At 36.5% G+C, this 22,648-nt stretch overlaps 1 protein-coding gene across 2 annotated transcripts in view; it reads left to right on the plus strand.

Annotated features, from left to right (window-relative positions):
- The window catches only part of nme7 (NME/NM23 family member 7), a 42,564-nt gene that overhangs the window by 4,548 nt on the left and 15,368 nt on the right, over positions 1-22,648 (plus strand). For both annotated transcript variants that reach the window (XM_079629148.1, XM_079629149.1), the window contains exons 2-10: positions 27-128; positions 210-376; positions 3,266-3,376; positions 5,461-5,511; positions 5,691-5,898; positions 6,037-6,142; positions 11,266-11,330; positions 12,108-12,176; positions 14,282-14,383. In XM_079629148.1, the coding sequence (XP_079485274.1) occupies positions 27-128; positions 210-376; positions 3,266-3,376; positions 5,461-5,511; positions 5,691-5,898; positions 6,037-6,142; positions 11,266-11,330; positions 12,108-12,176; positions 14,282-14,383 (981 nt within the window). The remainder of the gene's footprint in view (positions 1-26; positions 129-209; positions 377-3,265; positions 3,377-5,460; positions 5,512-5,690; positions 5,899-6,036; positions 6,143-11,265; positions 11,331-12,107; positions 12,177-14,281; positions 14,384-22,648) is intronic.

Below are 22,648 nucleotides of genomic sequence, written 5' to 3' on the forward strand. Positions count from 1 at the left end.
TGTTGTGTCTGTTGTGTTATGCACAGGAGGAACGCTTTGCATTTCTGGCTGAGTGGTTGGACCCCAGCGCTGCTCTGCTGCGACGATACCAGCTGCTCTACTACCCTAAAGATGGCTCCGTGGAGATGGTGCGTTCCTATACTCAGATTTCAGCGCCTGACTTTCAGCTATGCTTGAGATTTTTCCCTTCACATGTTTCTTTTATACAGTTTGATATGAAGAATCAGCGTACCTTCCTACGGAGGACCAAGTTTGATGAGCTTCATCCAGAGGATCTGTTTGTTGGCAACCGAGTGAACGTCTTTTCACGTCAGCTGAACCTCATAGGTTATGGGGATCAGTACACAGCCAATAAACTGGGCAGTAAGAAGGAGAGGTACTTTATTTTTGAACACCTGCTGAGGCAAGACCTGTCTTAGTCACAAAAATGCAGCCTTAAGGCCTGTTCACACCAAGTACGAAAAATATAAAGATAACTATATTAGCGTCCACATCAGCGGACAATATGGTTCTGTTTATTCTAAGCGCTTGCTTGTCTGTCACTTTAAATGCTCAAGCTCATTACAGCAGGATGGATTCTGATTGGCTGTCAATGTTTTTATCGTTCATCAGCTGGATAAAATCATTCTGAAAGGGATTCCAACGATATCGTTTCTCTGTGCCGTTATCGTTATAGCTGTGGTGTGAACTCTAACTAACTATTTGTTAATTTTGAGAATTATCTTTATCGTTGTCTTTATAGTTATCGTCCTTGGTGTAAACGGGCCTTTAAAGGGATAGTTTACTAAAAATATGAATTATGAAAACTATTTACTCACCCTCATGTCTTTCCAAACCTGTATGACTTTATTTCTTCTATTCAATTCAGTTTAATTCAAACTTATTTGTATATCGCTTTTCACAATACATATTGTTTCAAAGCAGCTTTACAGAATATGTTTCATTGTTACAATTAGGAAGTATTCTGTTTGTTATCAGCTAGAGTTGAGCATGTTAAAGTAATGTCCACATGGGAGTAATATACAGCTGTAAAATAATACATGTTATGCGATTAGTTAATGTCATTACAACACCAGTTCCAGAAAAGTTGGGATATTTTGTAAAATGCAATGAAATGAGTCCACGTTTCAGCTTGTTTTGGGGAAAAAAGGCATAGAGTTCTCAGTCCTAAAGACGAAAAGGACCATCCAGACTTTCATCAGCAACAGGTGCAAGAGCAAACATATATCATGGTATGGGGATGCATCAGTACAAGCAGCATGTGTGTGACGGTACCATTGATGTGGAGGCGTATATTGGGATTGTACAGAGACATATACTGCCATCAAGATGACATCTTTCCTGGGAAGCAAGACAATGCCAGGCCTCATTCTGCACGTGCTAAAACTGAGTGGTTTCTAGACTCTACACCATAAAGTGGATGTGCTTGACTGCCTGCAGTCCAGATCTCCAGATCTGTCTCTTGTTGAAAATGTATGGCCCATCATGAAAAGGAGAAGCAGACAACGATGACCACAGAGCGTTGAGCAGCTGACTTGTATCAGGCGAGATTGGGCTTCCACTTGCAAAGTGAGATTCCACTTGCAAAACTTCAACAATTAGTATTCTCAATTTGCAAATCATTAAAAAGTGTAGTTAAAAGGAAAGGTGATGTGAGTCAGGGGTAAATATGCCTCTGTCCCAACTTTTTTGGAATGTGTTGCAGCCATCAAAATAAAAAAATTGTCAGTTAAATAAAGGTTAGAGAGAATTCTTGATTTTATTGCAATTTACAAAACGTCACAACTTTTCTGGAAATTGGGCTGTATTTAAACAGACAGAAAGAACGTGTTAGGCAGCGATTACAACTTGTGCTCCCAATATTATATATGGATATTATATAGCAGCTTTGTATATCGATCCAAAGTTGGCAAGTTTCTTCTGCGGAACAAAAGAAGATATTTTGAAGGAAGTTGGCAACCAAACAGTTTTGGTTACCATTGGCTTCTATTATTTGGACAAAACAGTGAGATATTTCAGAGAGAGTTTTCATTTTGGGCGAACTAATCCATTTAAAGGAAATGTTCACAGCACACCAAACAAATTCAATTATATTAAAATCAAAATATTGTTAAAATAAAAGTCATCAGAAAAATCCCAGGTCTTCTGAAGTCATACTATAGTTTTATGTGACAAAAGGCCTACATTTTGTCATTATTCACTGATAATCTTCCCCCCCACTAAGCTGTTAACCACTGCATTCCTTTATCATTGAATGACTCACTCATTGAGTTGAACTGAACCGAATCAGCCCGATTCATGAATAATGAAAGTCATATAGGCTTGTAACGGCATGGAGTGGAATACCAGATTGTCACAAGACATTTTAATAATCTTCTTCATTTAGGGTGATGAATAGCTTATTGTATGTCACAAGAAAAAGTAATTAAGTTCTTTTTCTTTTTTCCTCTGTGGCGGCTCCTCCTCAAACACCTGCTAATGTAATTATTAAAACGTGTTGATGAGCTGCTGTGTCTCCTCCTGTTAAAAATCACTGAACAATGATTACTATAATGAATCAGCTCTTCCTGTTATATCACTCACATTCACACTATTTCCCACTGCTCTTTCTCTCCTGTGAGATTCATGGTGGTGTGGCATGAATATAAATTTGGGAAATATCACAGAGGGACAGACTCAAGGCAATATATTATGCAATCTTCAAAGTAAACTTGAACTGACTCAATTGACAGCTGTCGTTTAGCCAGACCATCATATTTACTTTATCTAGGGTCAATTTAAAAGATTCAGGATCTCCTGTTTAAAGAAATTATTTAAAACCTGTGTCAAATTTGAACTAGATGCTATGATTCATTTGATGATAACTTGATGAAAACCTCAATTGATTTTTCAGTGACTCATTAATATTTATCAACCAGCCTTTGAGAAGTCTGAGAGTGAAGCCATTTGCTGTGTTTTACTTTCATTGTTTAAGCTCAAATATTAACAAGATCTAAATGTCCACGGTGCTGAATCGCTGCAATATGAATGTGGTGTCTTTGTCTCAGATATGCCTATAAGTGTGGCTGTGTTTAATTATTGGGCAAAAAATCTCAAAACATAGTCTGTGCAACAAAATATTAAATCTAGGGTTCCAAAATATAATATATCCAGGCTGTTTGTACTTTGGTTCAATTATGGCACATATCTTACTTTCTGATTTGCTTTCTACTTGGGTACTATATTTTTATACTATGGTAATATATCTGTTTTGTGTCTTCTTCAGGACTTTGGCTATGATTAAGCCAGACGCTGTCACTAAAATTGGTGACATTATTCAGATGATTTATGATGCCAACCTTATCGTCACCAAAGCCAAAATGACCAAGCTTACATGGTAAGTAATTTGTTTAATTTATGTAGACTTTAAGAATGATGATACTGGCAGCAGTCCTTTAGCTAAATTTCACCCTACAAATAGGTGCAAAGAAAATAATGTGTGCTTAAAGCTGTTTAAGACTAATTATTCTAATGAGGTGTTTCAGTTTTAAAGTAACCCAAGAGGAAATTCTGAGAAATGGTGATCGGGTGGATTTGCCAAAGTCACATGTTCAGTTAAAAAGTATATCTCAGCAAAAAACTAACGCACTGCTTGCTCTATACATTAACTTGTTCTTCTCTGAGCACTTGACTGTTTTTAAGCACAGACAGATCTGGTCAAGAATGAAAGATTACAATTTTGCACACTCTGTGTTCTATATTCTGAAGAAATTTCCTATGTAAGACTTAGAAAGAGCAGGGTATTTCATTAGTGGCTGCCTTTGCACAGTACCAGGAGTGGATTATATTCACAACACAATGCAGTAATTATTAACTGAGGTTGTGAGAAGGGAGAGCGTAAGAGAAAAGAAGCAGTGTTTAAAGCTGCAGACATGATTTCTTTGGCCTGTTTTGTTAAGATCAGTTTATGATTTTAAAAGTGGTGGTAATTTGGACACCGTTAAAATAAAAGTTACAGGTCTGGGCAGCACAAAGACTGTGTTCAGTCACAGGGAGAAATTACCCAAGAACCGGGGAGTTACTGAAACACAATTGTCTTCAAGTAAAACTGTGCCCTTGAGCAAATCAGCCCAGATTGCTCTACTGGATTCGCCCTTCAGATTAGAGGAGTCATTACGTGTAAATCTGAGGACATTTCTGGTAATTTCACTGTAAAATGGCTTTAAAGTGATTTGTGAGCTTGTGTGTTCATAACTACAAAAAGGACACAAATCAGAATGAGTCGTGCAAAGCAGAGACCTTCAAAATATGAGAAGTTAACTTCAACCAAGGTTAAAATCAGCTAAATGCATTATTGTTCCTCCAACATTAAAATATATTAGGAATATTATAATGTTATAAACACTGTACATAAGTAATAATTGTTTTATGCATTTTCTTGGTAAACATTATAACAAAGTATGTAAATGCAATGATATAGTACTATACACTTTAATATTTTTTTTCACTTTTCTTCTTAATTTGAGTTTGTTTTAGTAATTTTGTTATGTGTCTTTTGTTGTTTTTATTAGTTGTTTTTAAATAGTTCTATATCGCTTTAAATAATTTTTATTTAATTTTTAGTCATTTTAGTGCTTTGGTTTAAACTTTAGATCTTTTCCAAAGCAACATTTCTAATTTTCATTTAAGTTTTTTAAATGTAGGTTTTTCATCTAATATTTATATTTCTTTTCAGTTTCATTACAATTACTGAGTTTAAAAAAAAATTTAAATATAGTTTAGTTTTAGTTATAACAACACAGGCCCAAACTGCAACACTTATTTGCTTTTTTAAAAGCTTGGACAGCCTGATTGTATGAGAGGGAATAACATTCAGGTCTTTTAGATGCCTGAAATGACAAAACTAGCGTTGTACATTTGTAGACGCCCCATTAGCACTAAAACATTTGACAGTTTTATATTTGTTTATGTATTTGGCATAAAATAGGATCCAAAATTACAGTGAATTCAAAGTATATGTTTTTGTCTGTATGTCATGTGGTTTAGTACTACATTTTTTTGGAGAATGGAAAATGCTGATGTTTAATCTTTCCTTTTCCTCTTGAAATATGCTGACTCTGAGAGTTTCTCTGATATACCGGTACCATGTTGTTTTAGCCTGGTCAGGTTTTGCTGCTTTAACCTTTCCTCGAAGTAGCTAACAGCTGTTCATTGACAGAGACAGTCCTCGTCAGAGTATGAAGATGTGCAAGTTGTGTTAGTCATATTTCTCACACTAATTGATGTGTCATCAGATTAATATATGACATAATTACAAAAAAATGGTATTTAGATGAAATGCACACTTTATAAAAACTTAAAGGTACTTCTTGCGTCTTAGTTTCATACATAAAACTCTATTTCACTATAAGAGTCAGCCGAGAGATGGTAGGGTTTGGAGATCACTTATTAACTCTGTGTACTTTTATGGCTTTCTTACAGGAAGCAGGCAGCGGACTTTTACATGGAACATCAGTCAAAGTCTTTTTTCAAGTGAGTCTTTCCTGAGTCAATGATTGACTTCTATGTAAGGGCTGGTTTTGAAGGAGACTCTGACACCTGAACCACTAACATTGAGATTGTCACAGTGACTTTGACATGACTTTGCGTGTTTTTAACCACAAATACACTCAGAAACACCATGCGTAAAGTTGCTTCTTCTTCAACAACAGTAATCTGGTGCAGTTTGTAAGCTCTGGTCCCGTGATCGCTATGGAGCTGATGGGGGATGAGGCAGTGTCGACCTGGAGAAAAGTTCTGGGCCCGACTGATTCTGGTGTGGCACAGAAAGATGCAGCGCATAGTCTCAGAGCCCAGTTTGGTACCGATGGCACTAAAAATGCAGGACATGGTTCAGACTCATTGGCATCTGCTGCACGGGTAACAAAAAAGCAACTGTCAAAAGCAATTCATCAAGCTTATAAGTCTTTTCTTATTCAAATTATTCCAGTAATATACTAATAAAGTCAAAGGAAAGGATTGGTTGTGTTTTTAATTATACCCATTTTTGTCTGTTAGGAGCTGGAGTTCTTTTTCCCCTCCACTGCTGGTCACGGTCCCTCCAACACAGCCAAGTACTCAGACTGCACCTGCTGTATCATCAAACCGCATGCCATCTCAGAGGGTAAACCCACACACAGACACTGACAATATCATGTCTAATCAGTCATCTTTGAAATGACCTATTATAGATGAGATATAGCGTAGTTAAATATTTGCTTTGTAATGTGCTGTTTGTAGTATATTATTAACCCATCTCTGTTTATAAGTGCACATTATCATTAGAAGAATATGCCGATATGTCATACCCCATCATTCCTGTCCCAGATACTTACTTAGGCTATGTTCTTTTATTTGCTGGTCCAAGTATAAGTATTTATATATATACTATACTATACTATACTATACTATACTATACTATACTATATATATAGTATTTTAAAACTGTAAATGTTTTTTCTTTGTACATTTTGTACTATATTTTGCCATTTGAAGGTTTAAACTAAACCTATTTTCCATATGGGAACAATGCTCTTGTAGAGTTGCTCAAAAGCCATAGTCATGGCTAATTTGTGAGTAAATATTTTTCCCGCGATTAATTTGAGAAAATTAGAGTCTGTTTTTCCCGCGAGTAGCATGCTGAATTCTAAGAATGATGCATTGTAAGCCTTTATGAAACCTATTGCTAGAGAGGGAATCTCTCACCCATTGTTGGAAAAAAGACATCCATCAGGTTTGATCCGAAGGTACACAGTGACAGACATTCAAACAACACTTCCTGTTCAGTAAATCTGACTGAATCCAGGCCGTTTATATTTTGCCTTTTAAAGTTTGCGTTCTGTTTGAAGTAGATGCATTACTATTTAGTTGTAAGTTGGACTTTTGAAAGGACCTCACACAAATTAGATCACAACCATAAAATTATAAGAACTTCTAAGCAATTTATCAATGGATTCTGATAGCCATTCTATAATTTATGGTTTTATTTTATGCTTTTGCAGTTATGTGTGCGATGTGAAACGGGCCTCCACCCAGACCAGTGCTGGATTTTAAAAACAACAATTTTATTTTTAATTTCTTCTAAAAAAAAAAAAAAAATTATTCTTTTCAAAGTGAAACCAAAGTGGTGGTTTTGGTGGAAGTACAAATGAAAAGAGCATTTCATAGTGAGGGTGTTACTTCCTGAGTCCTTTGGTCCTTTCGTGATTGTCTTCTGCTTATAAAATTGTCTTCATGCCCTCCTGGGCCTACTGTTGTTTTGCTTGTTATACGTTGATGAGTATAAACCCCCCAAAGCCAGTTCGTACTCTTAACCAAGCCTTCACTCCGGATTTGTTCAAATCCGTCTCCTGATCCCTGTTCATGGAGCATGCCGCCAGGGCACTGACCTGTGAAATCTCAAATCCTCTCGATAGGGCTGAGTTAGATATTTCACATTGTGGCCATGGGCTAAGCAGGCCCCAAGTTGATTTTGTACATTGCTGTGGGCTGAGTAACCTGGAGGGAATGTTACACAATCACACACACCAGAACCCCAACAACAGACCCAATCAGTCATGAACACAAAAAGATACGTGCTTCAAGACCTCAAACTGTTTCGACGCACTTTCTGACGAATTTAGGGGTTTCAATCCTTCACTTTTAATTTGCCTCATTATTGAAATGTTCTTTTCATATTGTGAATCTCGCAGTCCCAACAAAATAACGTTCAAAATGTTCAGAATTGTTTCAAAAGCACTACAGTGAAGTCTTATGGTCACTTTTGTAGCTTTTGCTCAACTTCATTTCGCTTAGCATTGTGTCGACTCTCTTAGTCACCAAATTGTCCAACCAATTGCACACCCACACTCATATTCCAGCTTCCAACCTCCTGCAGTGTGTTTGTTCTCTAGAACTCCATCAAAGTGCTGGCAACCACTGATTTAAAGAGGATTGCAGCCCTGATTACCTTTCGATTGGAGATCTGGAGCCCACCAGGTTTGCAAAAGGAGTAAATAAAAATAGCCAGTAATGAAAGTGCCTGCCGAGAGAACCGCTACATGACTGTAATTAGACAGATTATGCGGCAACTGCTCTGTTAATTTTTTCAGCATAGTCATGTGGCTTGGTTCACCTTGTGTTGTAACATTATTTTTGGATTATAGGCTTGACGACATACAATAGCATGTTGTTCTCATCCCTAAACTGTAGTTACACACTGATTTTAACTTAAAACTATAGCCTCATCCTGTGCGATGTCATAGTTACTGTGCAATGTTACCGTGTAAGATTGGATTGTGTAATTGTATGCTTTCCATTTCTCGTCTCCACCTTTAGACCTCAAACCTATTATAAACACTTTAATCCTCAAAAAAATGGCAAGCCGAATGGAAGCAGTGTAATTGAAACAAACTTTACTAAATCAATCCTGTGGTTGGTGTAAACCGCCGTGTCCATTTAGAAAATTGGTGGGACCCTGTTATCTATACTCGCTGTCGAATAGACCACTGCAGACTAACACATACGTTTTTGTTAATGGGTGAAGAACCTTCTTTTTGCCAGAGTCCTTAATCACTGAAGCATAATTTGATGGAGTGTGATTGCTTGAACTCTGTTAGGACTCTTTACTTTTCAGTTGACTCTTTTGAAAAGTAAGACCATATATATATATTTTTATATATTTCACTTTTTTTCTCGCTATGAATATACAGTAGCCTGGGTAGCTGGCATCTCGTCCTCAACAGGAACAACCTGGAATGTTGTATTGGGCCCGCCAGTATAAACCCCTATACATTTTAAAAACGTACATAATTTTGTATGAAATGTTATCACAATTTAAAATAACTTTTTATTTTATTTTATTTTTTATATATAAATTTTAAAATGTAATGTATTCCTGTGATGGCAAAGCTTAATTTTCTCCAGCCATTATTCCAGACTTCAGTGTCACATGATCCTTCAGAATTCCAAATGTTTAATTTTCTTCAAGATTCTTTGATGAATAGAAAGTTCAAAAGCATTTATGTGAAATAGGATTTTTTTAATATTATAAGTGTCTTTACTGTCACTTTTGATCAATTTAATGCATCCTTGCTGAATAAAAAATTTAATTTGTGGAATCTGTGGAAAATTGGCTAATTATGCCATGTGTGACCTTGGTTTGTTATATTATATAGTATGCGTAGTGACAGTGCATACTGTAGCTGTAGGTAGGGTAAAGGTCATAATTCTCTGAATTGTCTGTGCTTGGCATATACTCGACCAAACAGCATGCCATAATAAATGGATAATGATTTACTCAAACATATTGTCCAGGGTTAGGGTCATATCACAGTTGTTGTGCATTTTTACCTGCACACTTTCTCTGTTCTTTTAATAGAATACAATGATTAACCTAGTATGCAGTGTGAAGTGAGTTTCTCTAGATGGTTAATGTTGTCATCAAGGTCATGCTACTTCACTGTGAAATGGCTTAAACTTTGGGCATCCTTCATTAATGTATTCCTAAATTCACGCCTTATGGTCCGAAGTCTATAACACTAAAGTTAATAGTAGCTGAAAGCATTTGTCTGACTTATTGATATCAGACCTTCAAACACATTTGACTTCCTTTCAAAACTATTAGCCGGTAAAAAGTCTCTTTAACAATGCAAGGGTTTAAGTTTCAGCATTTTTAGATGTTATCCAATTAAGCCATATTTTTTTTAACTGAAAAATCTCAACCAATAGTAAAGCAGTTTGATTTGTTTTGAACTGGCTCATGACTGGAATAGACAAATGTGTTGCCATGCAGCACTGATACCATTGCCTAGCAACAGGGCTGATTGTGTCTGGAAGCTGCTTTCAGAATTGGAACCTTTAGGGTCACCAGTGGTGCCGAGGGAGGGTTGGAGATGTGTGAAGATGTCATTTATCTGACAAAAGAAAATGATCTGAGGCAGTTACTACTGTGCATAGGGAAATAATCTGTTTATGCTCTGTCAACTACATATGATCATTTCCCTCTTATTTTTTAGAAAATTTTACATATTAAATTTTAAAAATGGAAATATTAAACAGATCCTTGCCCTTTTCTGCTATTGAAATAAGATTGAAATCACATTTGATTTGTGCTTTGCAGTATTTGCCCTTTCTCCTAAAGATGAGAGAAAAAAAACAGCAAATGTAATTGCTTTGTGTCAAGTACAGCCATTAACATATCTGACTACACTGTGAAACAAATTCAACATACATACATATATATATATATATATATATATATATATAATTTTTTTTAAAAAAATTTATATATATATATATTTCCCTTTAACATGTTATATGCCCTGAATGATTGATATTAGCCTTTAAAACATACAGTACAAACTTGTACTGTACTGAAATTGAAACCACAACCCCCTAAATCAGTTCTAATGTATAAATACCCCGCTGTGCTTTTTTATTAATATAATCTTTCAGCACTCAGTCCAAAGGAGAGGACCTGGAGATTCGCTCTCGTGTTATTGAGATCAAAGTCTCTCCTTTGAAGTCACACCTTCATGATCTTGTGAACTGTTTTTGTCCTTTAACTCCGCATGATCAGGTTAAACAGAAGGTCGAAAGTCTTACTTGCCACTTAACTGATCTGGCCAATGCAACATATAGTTCTTTAACTGCAGGGACAGTCACCCTAGAGCAAGGGCGTATAGTTGAAAGAGCAGGATCTCATGAGTTCCTAGATTATTGCTACTTGGTATTGAACTTAAAACCTTTGTGTTAGCATCTCAAAGCCTTAATCATTAGACTTCTCTCTAATGATTAGTCTGCTCTTAGAAGTGCAAGTTATATTTCCAATAGCACGCACATATACCCTGCACTATACTTTGCTGTGTCCTTAAAGGGGAACATGTCATTTTTGCAATGTTTATATACACTTACATTTTAAGCACTTTACCTTTAAATGTAAGATTAATTTAAATCTTTTTTTTGTCTATTTTTATTTTAACTTTTTTTGTTATTTATTTATTTATTCTTTTGTGCCTGGAAAAAAAACTTAATTTATACATCCACTGTACCCCATAAAGCTATTTACTCATATGTGGAGAATGATTTAAAAAAATTTTTAAATCAGTCTGTGTTTGCATGGTTTATTCTTGCATTAACAGTTATATAAGGTCTAGAGAGATTTTTGTAAAATGTAAGATTGCATTCATTGCAGTTTTTGCAGTTTTTTTTTTTTTTTGCCATTTTAAATGATCATCTTTCATTTAGACTGTCTTATTTTTTTCCCAGCGTTGACAGGAAAGATTCTCAAGTCAGTCATAGAAAATGGATTTGAGATATCTGCCCTACAAATGGTAAGTATTTTAGTTCAATTCAAATTATATTTCAGTCTTTAGATGCAAACTTGAATACAATAGCTATCATTTCAAACAGTATGTCCAAATAATAGTTCAATTAATTTCAGCAATGAAAGATATACACATTTTCTGGATATTAGACCAGCCTCTCTTTAAAAGAACAAATGATCAAACTAATAGCAAATGTATAGGCGAAGAAAAAAGAATCTTTGTATGAACCAAGGGCAAACACAATTATGTTTTGCCTTTGGTGTAACCTGACCCCGTCATCGACCATACATTCTGTGACCAGATCAGCAGCCTCCCACATCTCCAAATGAGTCCTCTGCTGACCAATTACAGCGCTGAAGCTTTGTCACATGACCCTGCTGAAAATAGTGTACAGAGTATGCCCCTGGGCAAGAGTGGATCAATGGCGGTTTTGTTACTATTAGAAAGCATGTATGTCCAGGGCTGAGTTGGTGGTCAATAAAAAGAATATCAGACAGTGATAATATTTTGGAATGGTTGGTCTGGAGAATTTATCTCCAATGTGTTGGATAACCCTCTCAAATGCACCGTTATAGTCAGAATTGTGATTAATACATACATTTTGTTTGTGAAAATAAACATTATTATTATTATTATTATTTTTATATATAATGCAGATATTATATTATTCCTTGATTTTGGCTATATTCACCCATTTATAAAAGTAAAGAATGTCCATGTAAGTGTTTTAGTTTGCTTTTATTCAGTATTCAAATTGTGGCTTGGTTTTCCATTATTCCACAGTTCAACATGGATCGAGCGAATGCTGAGGAGTTTTTAGAGGTTTACAAAGGGGTTGTAGCCGAGTATACTGTAAGTATATGTTGCTTCTCTCTCTACTATGATTTCAAGTATTCTAAATAATACATGGCTCACTTTATATTACATGTCTTTAAATACTATGTAATAACATTTAAATGAATAATTTGATACAATGCACTAATTGTGTTGATACACAATAGTATTTGAAGACACATAATATAAAGTGGAACCAAATACTTATTTAAAAAAAACCTTGCTTGTTATAGCTCCTATATAGTATACAATTTAATTGCCGTTTTAAACTCTATGATAATTCAAGGGTTCAGTCTAAAGGAGTTCAGTTCTGCTCCCTTTTTCAGCACAAATGAGATTCCAGTTGTTTAATTATTCATTGAGTGAAGTCTCCGAAGCATTGATTGTAACTACATGCACACCTGTCTCCTGCAAACCTCTCTTAAAGGCATCGACAATCGCTCGCCTCATGTCAACTTCACTGTTTTGGGCAGCGTGTCGTCACAGTACGTGGAATTTTGGTTCACAGGAACAACCTTCACATTCCTGTTCGCTATTTAGCTTCAATAAATCACTTTCTAGTCTTTGTATTTCAGCCGAAAAGCAATAATTTATTTTGATAGCGTCCACACAAGCCTTTTAGACCAAAAATAAGCCATTTTCGGTTCCGGGTCATTGAAGCCAGTGGGTATTTTGGAGTACAGGTCCTTGTCTGTTGCCATGAAAACTGTCTCATCAACATATTGATTGCCTCACATTTACAAAACACAGACTGCATGCTGCAGGTGCAAAGTGCCTATGAAACACTTCAGTGAGTGTGCTACTATTTTTGAGCTTTACTAGTGTAAGTAGACAAAATGAGAGAATGGGGTCCACTGCAAAAAATACATTGTCTTACTCTGGCTGCTGTAACAAAGTGAATTTGTGCCCAGAAGATCTTATTGTGATCTTATAAGTTATACATGTTAAGACCATGTGAATTATAAGATAGGAAACAGGGATTTTTCTCAAAATGTATCACCTTGTTGACATGTCATCATCACTCAATGACTTATCCTCTTATTATGTAATACATGGTACAGCCTTTGGTAGTAATTTTAGAGTAACCTAAACCATTATCTCCACTACAAGCAAACTGCATTGCTTTGAAATACTCAAATATATATTCCATGTTATCATTGTAACAGCACAGCTCATTGGGTTGCAGAGATTGCGGTTACATTGACACTGTGTGGAGATTTCTTGTGAAATAGGGAAGCTCTTTGATGCTTCTCTATCTTCATTGTTTAACGATAACCTACACTCTTAAAAATAATGGTTCTTTATTGGCATATATGGTTTCATATATAACCTTTAGCATCCATGGAACCTTTCAATTGCACAAAAGGTTCTTCATTGTGGAAAAAGGCTCTTTAGATTATTCAAATGAAAGAAAAAATATATTTTTAGAACTGTTCTCTGAATTGTTCTCTGGGTAACCTGAAATTGTTCCTCTTATGGCATTGCTGTGAAAACCCTTTTTTGAAGAGTGTACAACAGTTTCTCATGAAGGTTATAAATGGTTTATGATGGTAATTTATTGGCTATATAGTTTTTATAATTGTTTCTATTATTATTTGTAGATCTCATAAATGTTTGATTTTGATATTTGTTTGTATGTAGTCACAAAAAGTAACCCGTACATTGTTAATAGACACGGTGTCTTTGACACGCAAAAATGGATCTTATTAGTGCTTATTATTCTTTTTGAAATATAAAACTGAAAAGATCCAATTGTGGACACCACAACTAGATCAGAGGATGTGAAAATTGCCCATGGGCTGTTTAGTGGTTCAAATTCTCCCCATAATTTTAATAGCCCACAAACTTATACATACCAAACACAGAGGTCAACTCATCAAACCAGATTAAAAGAGAATTAGAACTAGTCTTGTTCCAAATAACCTGTTCTAAGAACAATAGCAACAATTGTTTGCTTTGACATCCTTTAATTTATATATTTATTAAGAGGCACACTGGTAACTTGAGTCCTCCAGCTGCTCCAATGTCTTCCCAAGGTCTGTTCAGATAATAAGCTCTTTCATTGGTACAGGCACCACAGGTAGACCAGGGGAATCGTTAACTCTTGACTGCTTGTGTTGCAGAATATGGTGGATGAACTTTGTTCTGGACCTTGTATGGCCCTGGAGATCCATGCTACCGATGCGGCCAAAGTCTTTCGGGAGTTCTGTGGACCAGCAGACCCTGTGAGTGACCAGACTGCTGAATCCCATGCCATGTTATAGTGTGTTTCTTTCCCAAAAACAGCTTAAGTAATGTGCTTATACCCACAAGCATAGCATTAATCATTTCAGTGCTTTTTATATCATGCATGTAAGCATACATCTTTAAAGTCACTTCAAGGTCATATCAATGTTTTATGAAAGTTATAACAGAGCTTTAATGGTCCTTCAGTCTCTTGTACTCTGTGACCTCTTTTACCTTATGTATCATGTTATCTGTAGCGCTCTGAAGGCATATCATTTGTACGCCCCCAGGTAAAAACCAGCTTTGTGTCTGCATCAACCAGTCGAAATGTACACCGCCATGCAGGTTTCGTCTTTTACGAAAGATTAGTCTGCCCACTCATGTTGCATGACGACTGTTTCCGCTCTAGGTGGTCACAATTCTGCCAAGTGTTCTACTAATGGCAGAGATAGCTTGTAAACTGCAGGTACCAGTCATGATGTACCATTAGATAAGAATTACAATCCTTGGAGTCCTTGGTTAGGGTTTATCAGCCTTACGCACAGCACTAAAAGGTTTGATAATAATGTGGACTTTGTCATTTTCAGTATGGCACTCGCTTATGGTCCATTTGGTTTCCTTTGACGGGTAATAAGGTGGACTATGGGCGCTAGAGTTTAGCCCTCCAATTGGATCCCCCACTGCTGTGTAGTAATGTGTCCCGTGATCAAGATCAGACCGCGAGTAATCCTGTTCTGAGCTTGCACTGCACTGTCTAATATTGGTCCGAGCTGAAAAACTGCCGGCGCTGCACAGCTCAAACGAGAAGCACGCTTTCATTTTGTTTGCCGTTTGATGTTTTTCATATGCAACAGAAATGGAAGCTCTTATCGGGTGGGAAACATTGTGATCGCACCAGTGCAACCTCTAACAAAAAAACCTTTTGATCACAGTCTGGACCCTGGTGGAGCATTTTGCTTTCCAAAAAGTTTTTGTACAAATCAAATTCACACGAAATCGCCACCTTGTAAAATAGCTGCTTTTCTTCTGAGATTGAGTTGGACCTCCAGTTGTGCAAACTGTCTTGTTGTTAGCACTTTATTACTTTTATTACCTTACACAAACTGATGCTTGCCCCCTAGATATTTGTGTTCCTAGATATTTGTGACACAAATGGCTTTGATATTCTGAGCATGGCTCCAGTGTTGTGACCTTTACAAGGTCAAACTGGATTGCTCAATCATGGGTTACGGAAAGAGCTACGCACTTCTCAATTGACAGCCCCGCCCTGGGTCCTCCCCCACCCTCTCTTTCTCACACACACACACACACACACACACACACACACACACACACACACACACACACACATGGTGCAGAGGGAAAGAGAGAGAGCGTGAGAGCGTGTGGTTGGTTTTTAAACACTCTGACAGGCTGTATATCAGCATTGTCTGGTCACAACAGCAATAATATTGTCTTATATCTCACAAGTTCTTTGAACTCATGCTCTTTATTTTGACATGTTCTCCTGCTTTCCCCCCCTCCTTTTGTGCTGGATCTGTGGCTGCATGTCCGTGGTTTATAAACACTGCCAGTATGATGCATAAAACATAGTTATTATGTGTGTTTTGTGGAGATAGACTGGTCTAGATAATGTACCGTAAACACTTTTTGATTGTTGCTGTGAATAAATGAGGGGTTACCACCCATTCCTTTCCATTTACCAAATCACACTAAACACATATACAACATAACCATGTGCTGAGCCGCCTTTACCTCCATTTATAATGTTATAAAGCCTTGTTATTTAGCCTAGTAATTAATTTCCTTTATCAACATGAATAAATGTTAAACTGAAGCACAGCTCTTAACAAGGTATGTAGATACTGTATTTTGTTGCCTTTTTATTTAAAGTACATTTAAGTTTAAACTGTTTTATTTTTAGATAACAATAACACCACCTTTAGAACGAGGACAGGAAATGTGGCAGGGGTGGAGGAGGGAGTGCTATCATTACTCGAGCTGTATTTTAGCACATTTTTCCTGCACAAGAGTGTTGCAGCTATATGTTGGAGCTAGCATATTAACTGCAAGGTCTTTATACTGAACAACTCAAATTTGAACAGTCATTCTTATGTTTATTGTTTGGATACAGTGAATGTCCGTACAATGAATGTTTGCTAGATAGTCTTGTGATATGCACAGTTATGTTTTGTGTTGATGACCAGATTTATTTCAGAAAAACAGGCAAAATAAAGTGGCTGGAGTAGACCACAGACCGCTTCATCAATTGTAATGGAAGCAATCTTGGTTTGATCACCAGCATCTCTGACAAACCTAACTAAATGTTTTTCAAAGATGTGTGCATGCTGATATATTAGTTGGTGTCTCCTATTTGTTGTTTTCGAACTGTATTTCACTGCATTTCAGTGAATGACACTTACACAGACACAAGCAGTTTAGTCTAGGGCTGCACAATATACCAACATTAGAAACCGAGACATTACCTATTTCGAATCGCAAAAGCTGTCATTTATTTAATATAAATATGTACACTGTTTCGAATTCGAAGTATTCTGCATGAAATTGCATTACAATATTCAATATCATGAGTGGCTGTTTCAGGTCTGTTCGTTTATCTCTGTGGTCTGTTCAACATCTTTCAGAGACGTGGTCGTGTTTGCATTCCCTCGTGTGCATTTCGCTACCTCATGTACACACGGAACGAGCGCGAGAGCTTTTTCTGCCCTGAACACGTACTTATGATACTATGTTGTTAAAATGTTTAATATATATCTGCCATGCAATAGCCGGTGATGGTGATATTGCAATGAACTCAAATACTACTACTACTGCTACTGCGCTGAGTTTAAAAACACTCGGAGCGAGCGTGTTTCAATTTTTATTGACATATTTCATATACTCTCTAATGTCTGTAAATGAAGAAATTAAAATGTAAATATTAGTATTGAAATTTTACAGTTGTACTATAAAATAAAATTATTATTTTAAAATACGCGATTAAATGTTTGATTAAGGTTAAGTTTACAGTACTTCTGACACCCCTCCCCCATCCCACATATTTCAGTGGATCTTAAGATAGATTATACTTGTCTAGGTGGGTCTTGGAATGGAAAAGTTTTGGAACCCCTGTCCTTGGCTACAGCAATCCTGAAGATTACCTTGCTGGACCAAAATGCAGAAAGACCAAATTGAGGCGGATATAAGGATAAACCATTAACACTTTGAGACTCCAGGATTGTGTGAACAAAAGAAGGGGAGAAATATTTTCAGCATTGTTTGTGAAGGATTAGTTGTAGTTCATAAAGAGAGGATAATACTCTTCATCGCTGTTTGAGTCTGAAGGCAGGCGTGTTTTTCTTTCATTTCAGCCGAAAGTTTCAAAATCCTGTGCAAACACAAAGATTACATTAATTCGGGTTGGAATGTGTAAAGTTTTATGAGAGCATCATAAAGTTTTCAGAGTGCAAGTCAGCTTTCTGTTCAACAGCTCAACAGTCATGTTCTGTTGCAGAGTTTGGAGATCCGTATGATGGATTTTAGGGGGAAAGGGTCAGTGTTTGATGACGTGATTAGTCAGTCTAGATTCAACATGCTTCATTAACCACTCTTCTTTTCTGGTAACCTACACACCTCTGAGCTTTTCCCACTGCCGAACACACTTTAGAGTCGTGTAATGCCTTACCAAATGGTAGTGAAATGAGAAGGACCATGAGAGTTGCCTTGTAAAGTTTATTTATAAGGGAGCAGTACCACAGCATGGTCCATCGTATGGTGGGAAACAAGAATAGAACATGTGTCTAACATTATGTCAGCTCAGCAACATTGAAAATTAACCTGAGGACACATGCTTCATTTGGCAGAATTTAGCTAATTTTGGACCACTTTGTGTCCTAGTGTACCATCAGCCCCTGTAAAGAAGACATGAGATCAGTCAGACCTTGTTGTTTTGTCCTTTAGAACAATTATCAGTTTATTGGTTGTGGTCATAATTTTAATATCAGTGCATTCCCAGTTTTTTTAATGTTTTGGCCGATATTACAAATTTATACTACTACTAAAAAATGTAATTAAAAGACAATAAAAAGTAAAATAAATAGTAGGAATGCACAGTACCATGTCAGCTATTGGCCAATGTTTTTTATTTTTATTATCGGCATCGGTTGATATTGAATGTTTAATTGTTAATTTCCCTACAGTTAGCATATGTTTGCTGTCATCTAACGTTTACTTAAAGTTGATCTTTAAAAACACTAATAATTTAATAACACTTTTAATGTAATCTTTGGCAAGTCTCAAAATTAATATCCTTTTTTATTATTTTACATTATGATTTATGCCTAAATTCACTTATAGCAATTAAAATGACTGAATTATTAATGTATTTGGGGCATTTATTGGTTGTTGACATAAGACGATAAATATTGTAATGTTAATGGTTGTTAGTTATCGGCCATCATTTTTATAGTTCTGCATCCCTAATAAATGGTTTGAATGCTACAAAAGATTTGGATAAAAAATTACCTTTGAAACCTATTATGGTTATTATTATTAGCGAGACATCACCTTTCCAAGCAATCCAAGTGAATTATATTTTTTTTAAAAATTTGAGACCGTTGTGGAGCTTCTCTGCAAATTACTGCAAGTTATATCTTAACAATGCACCCTATGGGATTTTACATTGGTCATAAATCAGACTTTAATGTCCCAACTTTGGACATTTCCTTTGTCGAATCTCATTTTAGGACAGTCTTAGTTCAATGTCAAGGTCAATGTAAAGGTTTTAACCAATATTTGTTTTAAGAATGTGGTTTCTGAACACTTCTGTTCTTCAGACCTATTTGTTGTGTAGTATTGCTGTATTCAGGAATGATATCAGCTGTGGAACACTGCTCCTCTCCATTACCTTTTATATTACAGATCTCTTTATCATGTTGATAGAAGTGTAATATAGCAAGGAGATATGTGTGAAGGTAGTGAAAAATTCATCATGGCTGATCCTGTTGGCTTTAAGATGTCAACTCAAGTCAATTGGTGGGAGATTTTAACTTTCTCATTCCTTGTTTGGACAGTATTGTTCAGTGTAACCAGATTCTCTGACTCAAGTGTCTGTGTACACAAGGAAACAATGTCTTTCTAGACAAAACTTCCTTGTACAAGGTTGTTTCCAAATGTGTGAAGTTGCATTCTGCTGTGTTATTAGAACAGACCAACCTCACAAAAGAATTAATTCTCCAGTTTCTGTGTTAATACCTGCAGTTATTGTCTGCCTTTCTACATTCATGTACATTCTGTATTAGTCTGTTTGAACTTAATAAGCTCCAAGGCTGACTTTGGTCCATTGTACAGAAGAAATTAGCCATTTGTTTTCGGTGTGAGAACGCACCAAGATCCTGTTCTCTTAGTTGTGCTTAAGTCTCATATGGTGTTGGAGTTCATGAATAATGTATTGTGCCGACAGATCGTATCAACTGACAAAGTTCAACTGAATGCCTGTCAATGACTGACTGGCTTTCAGCTCCAGGTTCCAAAATACCGTAACTGAACCTCCACTTGGAAACGAAGGTAACTTGTAACACGGTAAACCTATACAGTGTGAATGTAACCGTGCCTGATTTTTCACAGACAATGGAGATAAGATGAAGTATTAGATGTTTGGACACAGTGTTTGCCTACTTTAGACAAGAGCATTTTGTGTATCCATGTCCTCCAAATGTATCAAAAGTGAACAATGGTTGTGGAGGTAGAATTATGTCTTTAATAGAGCTCTACAGTGTAAGGTCAAGTTTGTGTTTAAGTGCCCTGCGCTCAGTTTTATTAGGATGTTGCTAATCTAGTGTTCTTGTTCTAGTATGGCTCTGTGTCAGTCAAGTTCTCTGTGTTGCCTGCTACACAAAGAAACAAAGCACAATTGACACTGTTGTCTCACGTGTCTTCTGTACAGCCCTATTAGATCTGTGAGAAATATGACAGACCAACATGTTTTAGCCTGTGAATAAAGAGCAAAGGCAATTGGTAACAATAAGGTTTTTCCTGGATTAGGGTATTTGACAAGGCATGAAGCACTCAAGTACAAATAACAGAATGTGCTATAGATGGTTATCTTATGTTTGCGCAAAAGCCTGTTTAAAAAGGGTTTCTAGTGAGAGCAGTTGCATAAAAAAAAAAAAATCTGCCCATGGCAAAATAATCTGCCCATGAACGTTTCCTGTTTTATAGCTAATTGTCCATCCACAAATGAGATTATTCAATCAGTCAGGGATCTGATCTCGAATAGTGCTAGCATGTGTCAGTGCTGCAAGTATGTGGGCATGAAGTCGGGGCCGTGGAGACCTGTAGTTACCATGGCGGTGCTCTCTTAGGAGGCTCTAGTGTCCCACAGCATCGATTGCTGCTTAATTAAGCATCAGAGCATCCCCTCTTACATCAGAGTGGCACCAGGAACAGGGAGTGAGTGAGCCATGTGACCGGGACTGATCTGGAACGGCCTCGGACAATCTGCCCGTCATCTGGCGTCAAATTAGTGCAGATTTTCTCCCTCTATTTTCCTAACGTTAAGAGTCTGCTTTGGTTCTTTTTAGATCATAAATGACACACACAAAAAAATAGTTTAGGCTATATATCACCACACAAACTTTTTGTCCTACATTCACTCTAGCTTAACACTGTAGCCTTTGTTGTCATGCCTTAAGGTGCATGCACATTTGCAAAATTTTAAGCAAAAATTTGTGGGCAAAAATATCTATTGTCAATAGTGTCGCGATGTATGATGCACAGTCACTTTCAACCCATGAAAATCTAAAAAAAGCCTTTATTCATCCGCGGCTTAAATTATTTCAAATAAATTCCAAAAACCAACGTGTTACAGCTAACAATCCACTAAAGGCCACTTTCAACGTGGCGAATTCGAGTGACTAACTTGAGCCTGTTGCAAAATTGCCGTTGGGAAATATTTAGCTTTCACATGAAATTCTCAATTCAATCCTTATTTAAATGACAGGATTTCGCCCAAGAAAATTCTCCAAAAAACACTAAATGTGGCCTCACCTTTAGATGAATGGTTACTTTGTGCATTGCCATTTGCCTATGCTTCTTATTCAAATGACTTATTCAAGTGGCAATTCCCTTGCCACCACCTGTGGTGAAGTGTTTTCTTTGAGGGCACAATGGTGAAAGCACAATTGTGATGCCACTAATTCTCAAGGTCTTAAATCACTCATGTGGGACTAGGTTACAGTCGATTTTTTGCTCCAAGGCTATTTAAATGTGCACTAGCCGAACTTTTCCACAGCGTTTCATGCCGCTCAGTGAAAAGTGTCTACTTACGTGCATTTACTGTATATCTGAACATTTGCTAGACAAAATTATCAAGTAGGAGAAAAAGATGGGATCTTGTAGTTGCCTTACAAGGTTGAACCAAAACTTGATATCTCAGAAAACTGTTGAAACCAAATCGACATGTTTTTTTACATGATTTTTGCTATTTTAAATTGGTTTACTTATGTTTAGTTACTATATAGAAATAGGGATTGGTTTGATATTTACATGTGTTGGTGATTTGTCTAGAAAGACCCATTTTGGCTTGTTTGGGATTACAAAAGGTCCTCATAAATAAAAGTGGCTTGAAACTGTTGCTTGTTAATTAACATTCACCAGGCAGATTAGCACATTGACTTCTGATAGCTGTGAAGTGAGAGACCTTGATGGAGGGGGTGTGAAGAATGAGCCTCATTTATTAAACATGGCTGTTTTTACAGCGAAGAGCCCATTGACGTACACAGGAAACAAAAAAAATCTGACCTTGTGATCAGCTTCAGTCAGTGTCAATTCAATGTCTGATAAATGATTCAAAAGTATGGGGTTGGTACGATGTTTAATGTTTTTGAAAGAAGCCTCTTATGCTAACCAAGGCTGCATTTATTTAATAAAAAAATACAGTAAAACATTAACTTAGTCAAATATCCGTTTTAGATGTTATGTAGATGTTATGCTAATAAAACAATTTATAATGAAAATAATTTTTTTAATGATCAAAAATTAATGAAAAAACATTTTCATCAGTGTTCAATAACTTTTGGAGCCAGTAGGGTCAGCTGCCATTCTAAACAGCAGGCACACACAGGGTTAAATGTGAGGAGTTTAAGTCTGGAACAGTACACTCTTCTTACACAAGCTATACGCCCAGATTGTCTTTCACCCATTTGACCAATTAGGGCTAGTTTACCCATCTAGTTGGAAATTGTCCCTCTAAATTACCGTTATTT

The sequence above is a fragment of the Phoxinus phoxinus genome (genome assembly GCF_949152265.1).
Source record: "Phoxinus phoxinus genome assembly, chromosome: 11".
Classification (NCBI taxonomy): domain Eukaryota; kingdom Metazoa; phylum Chordata; class Actinopteri; order Cypriniformes; family Leuciscidae; genus Phoxinus; species Phoxinus phoxinus.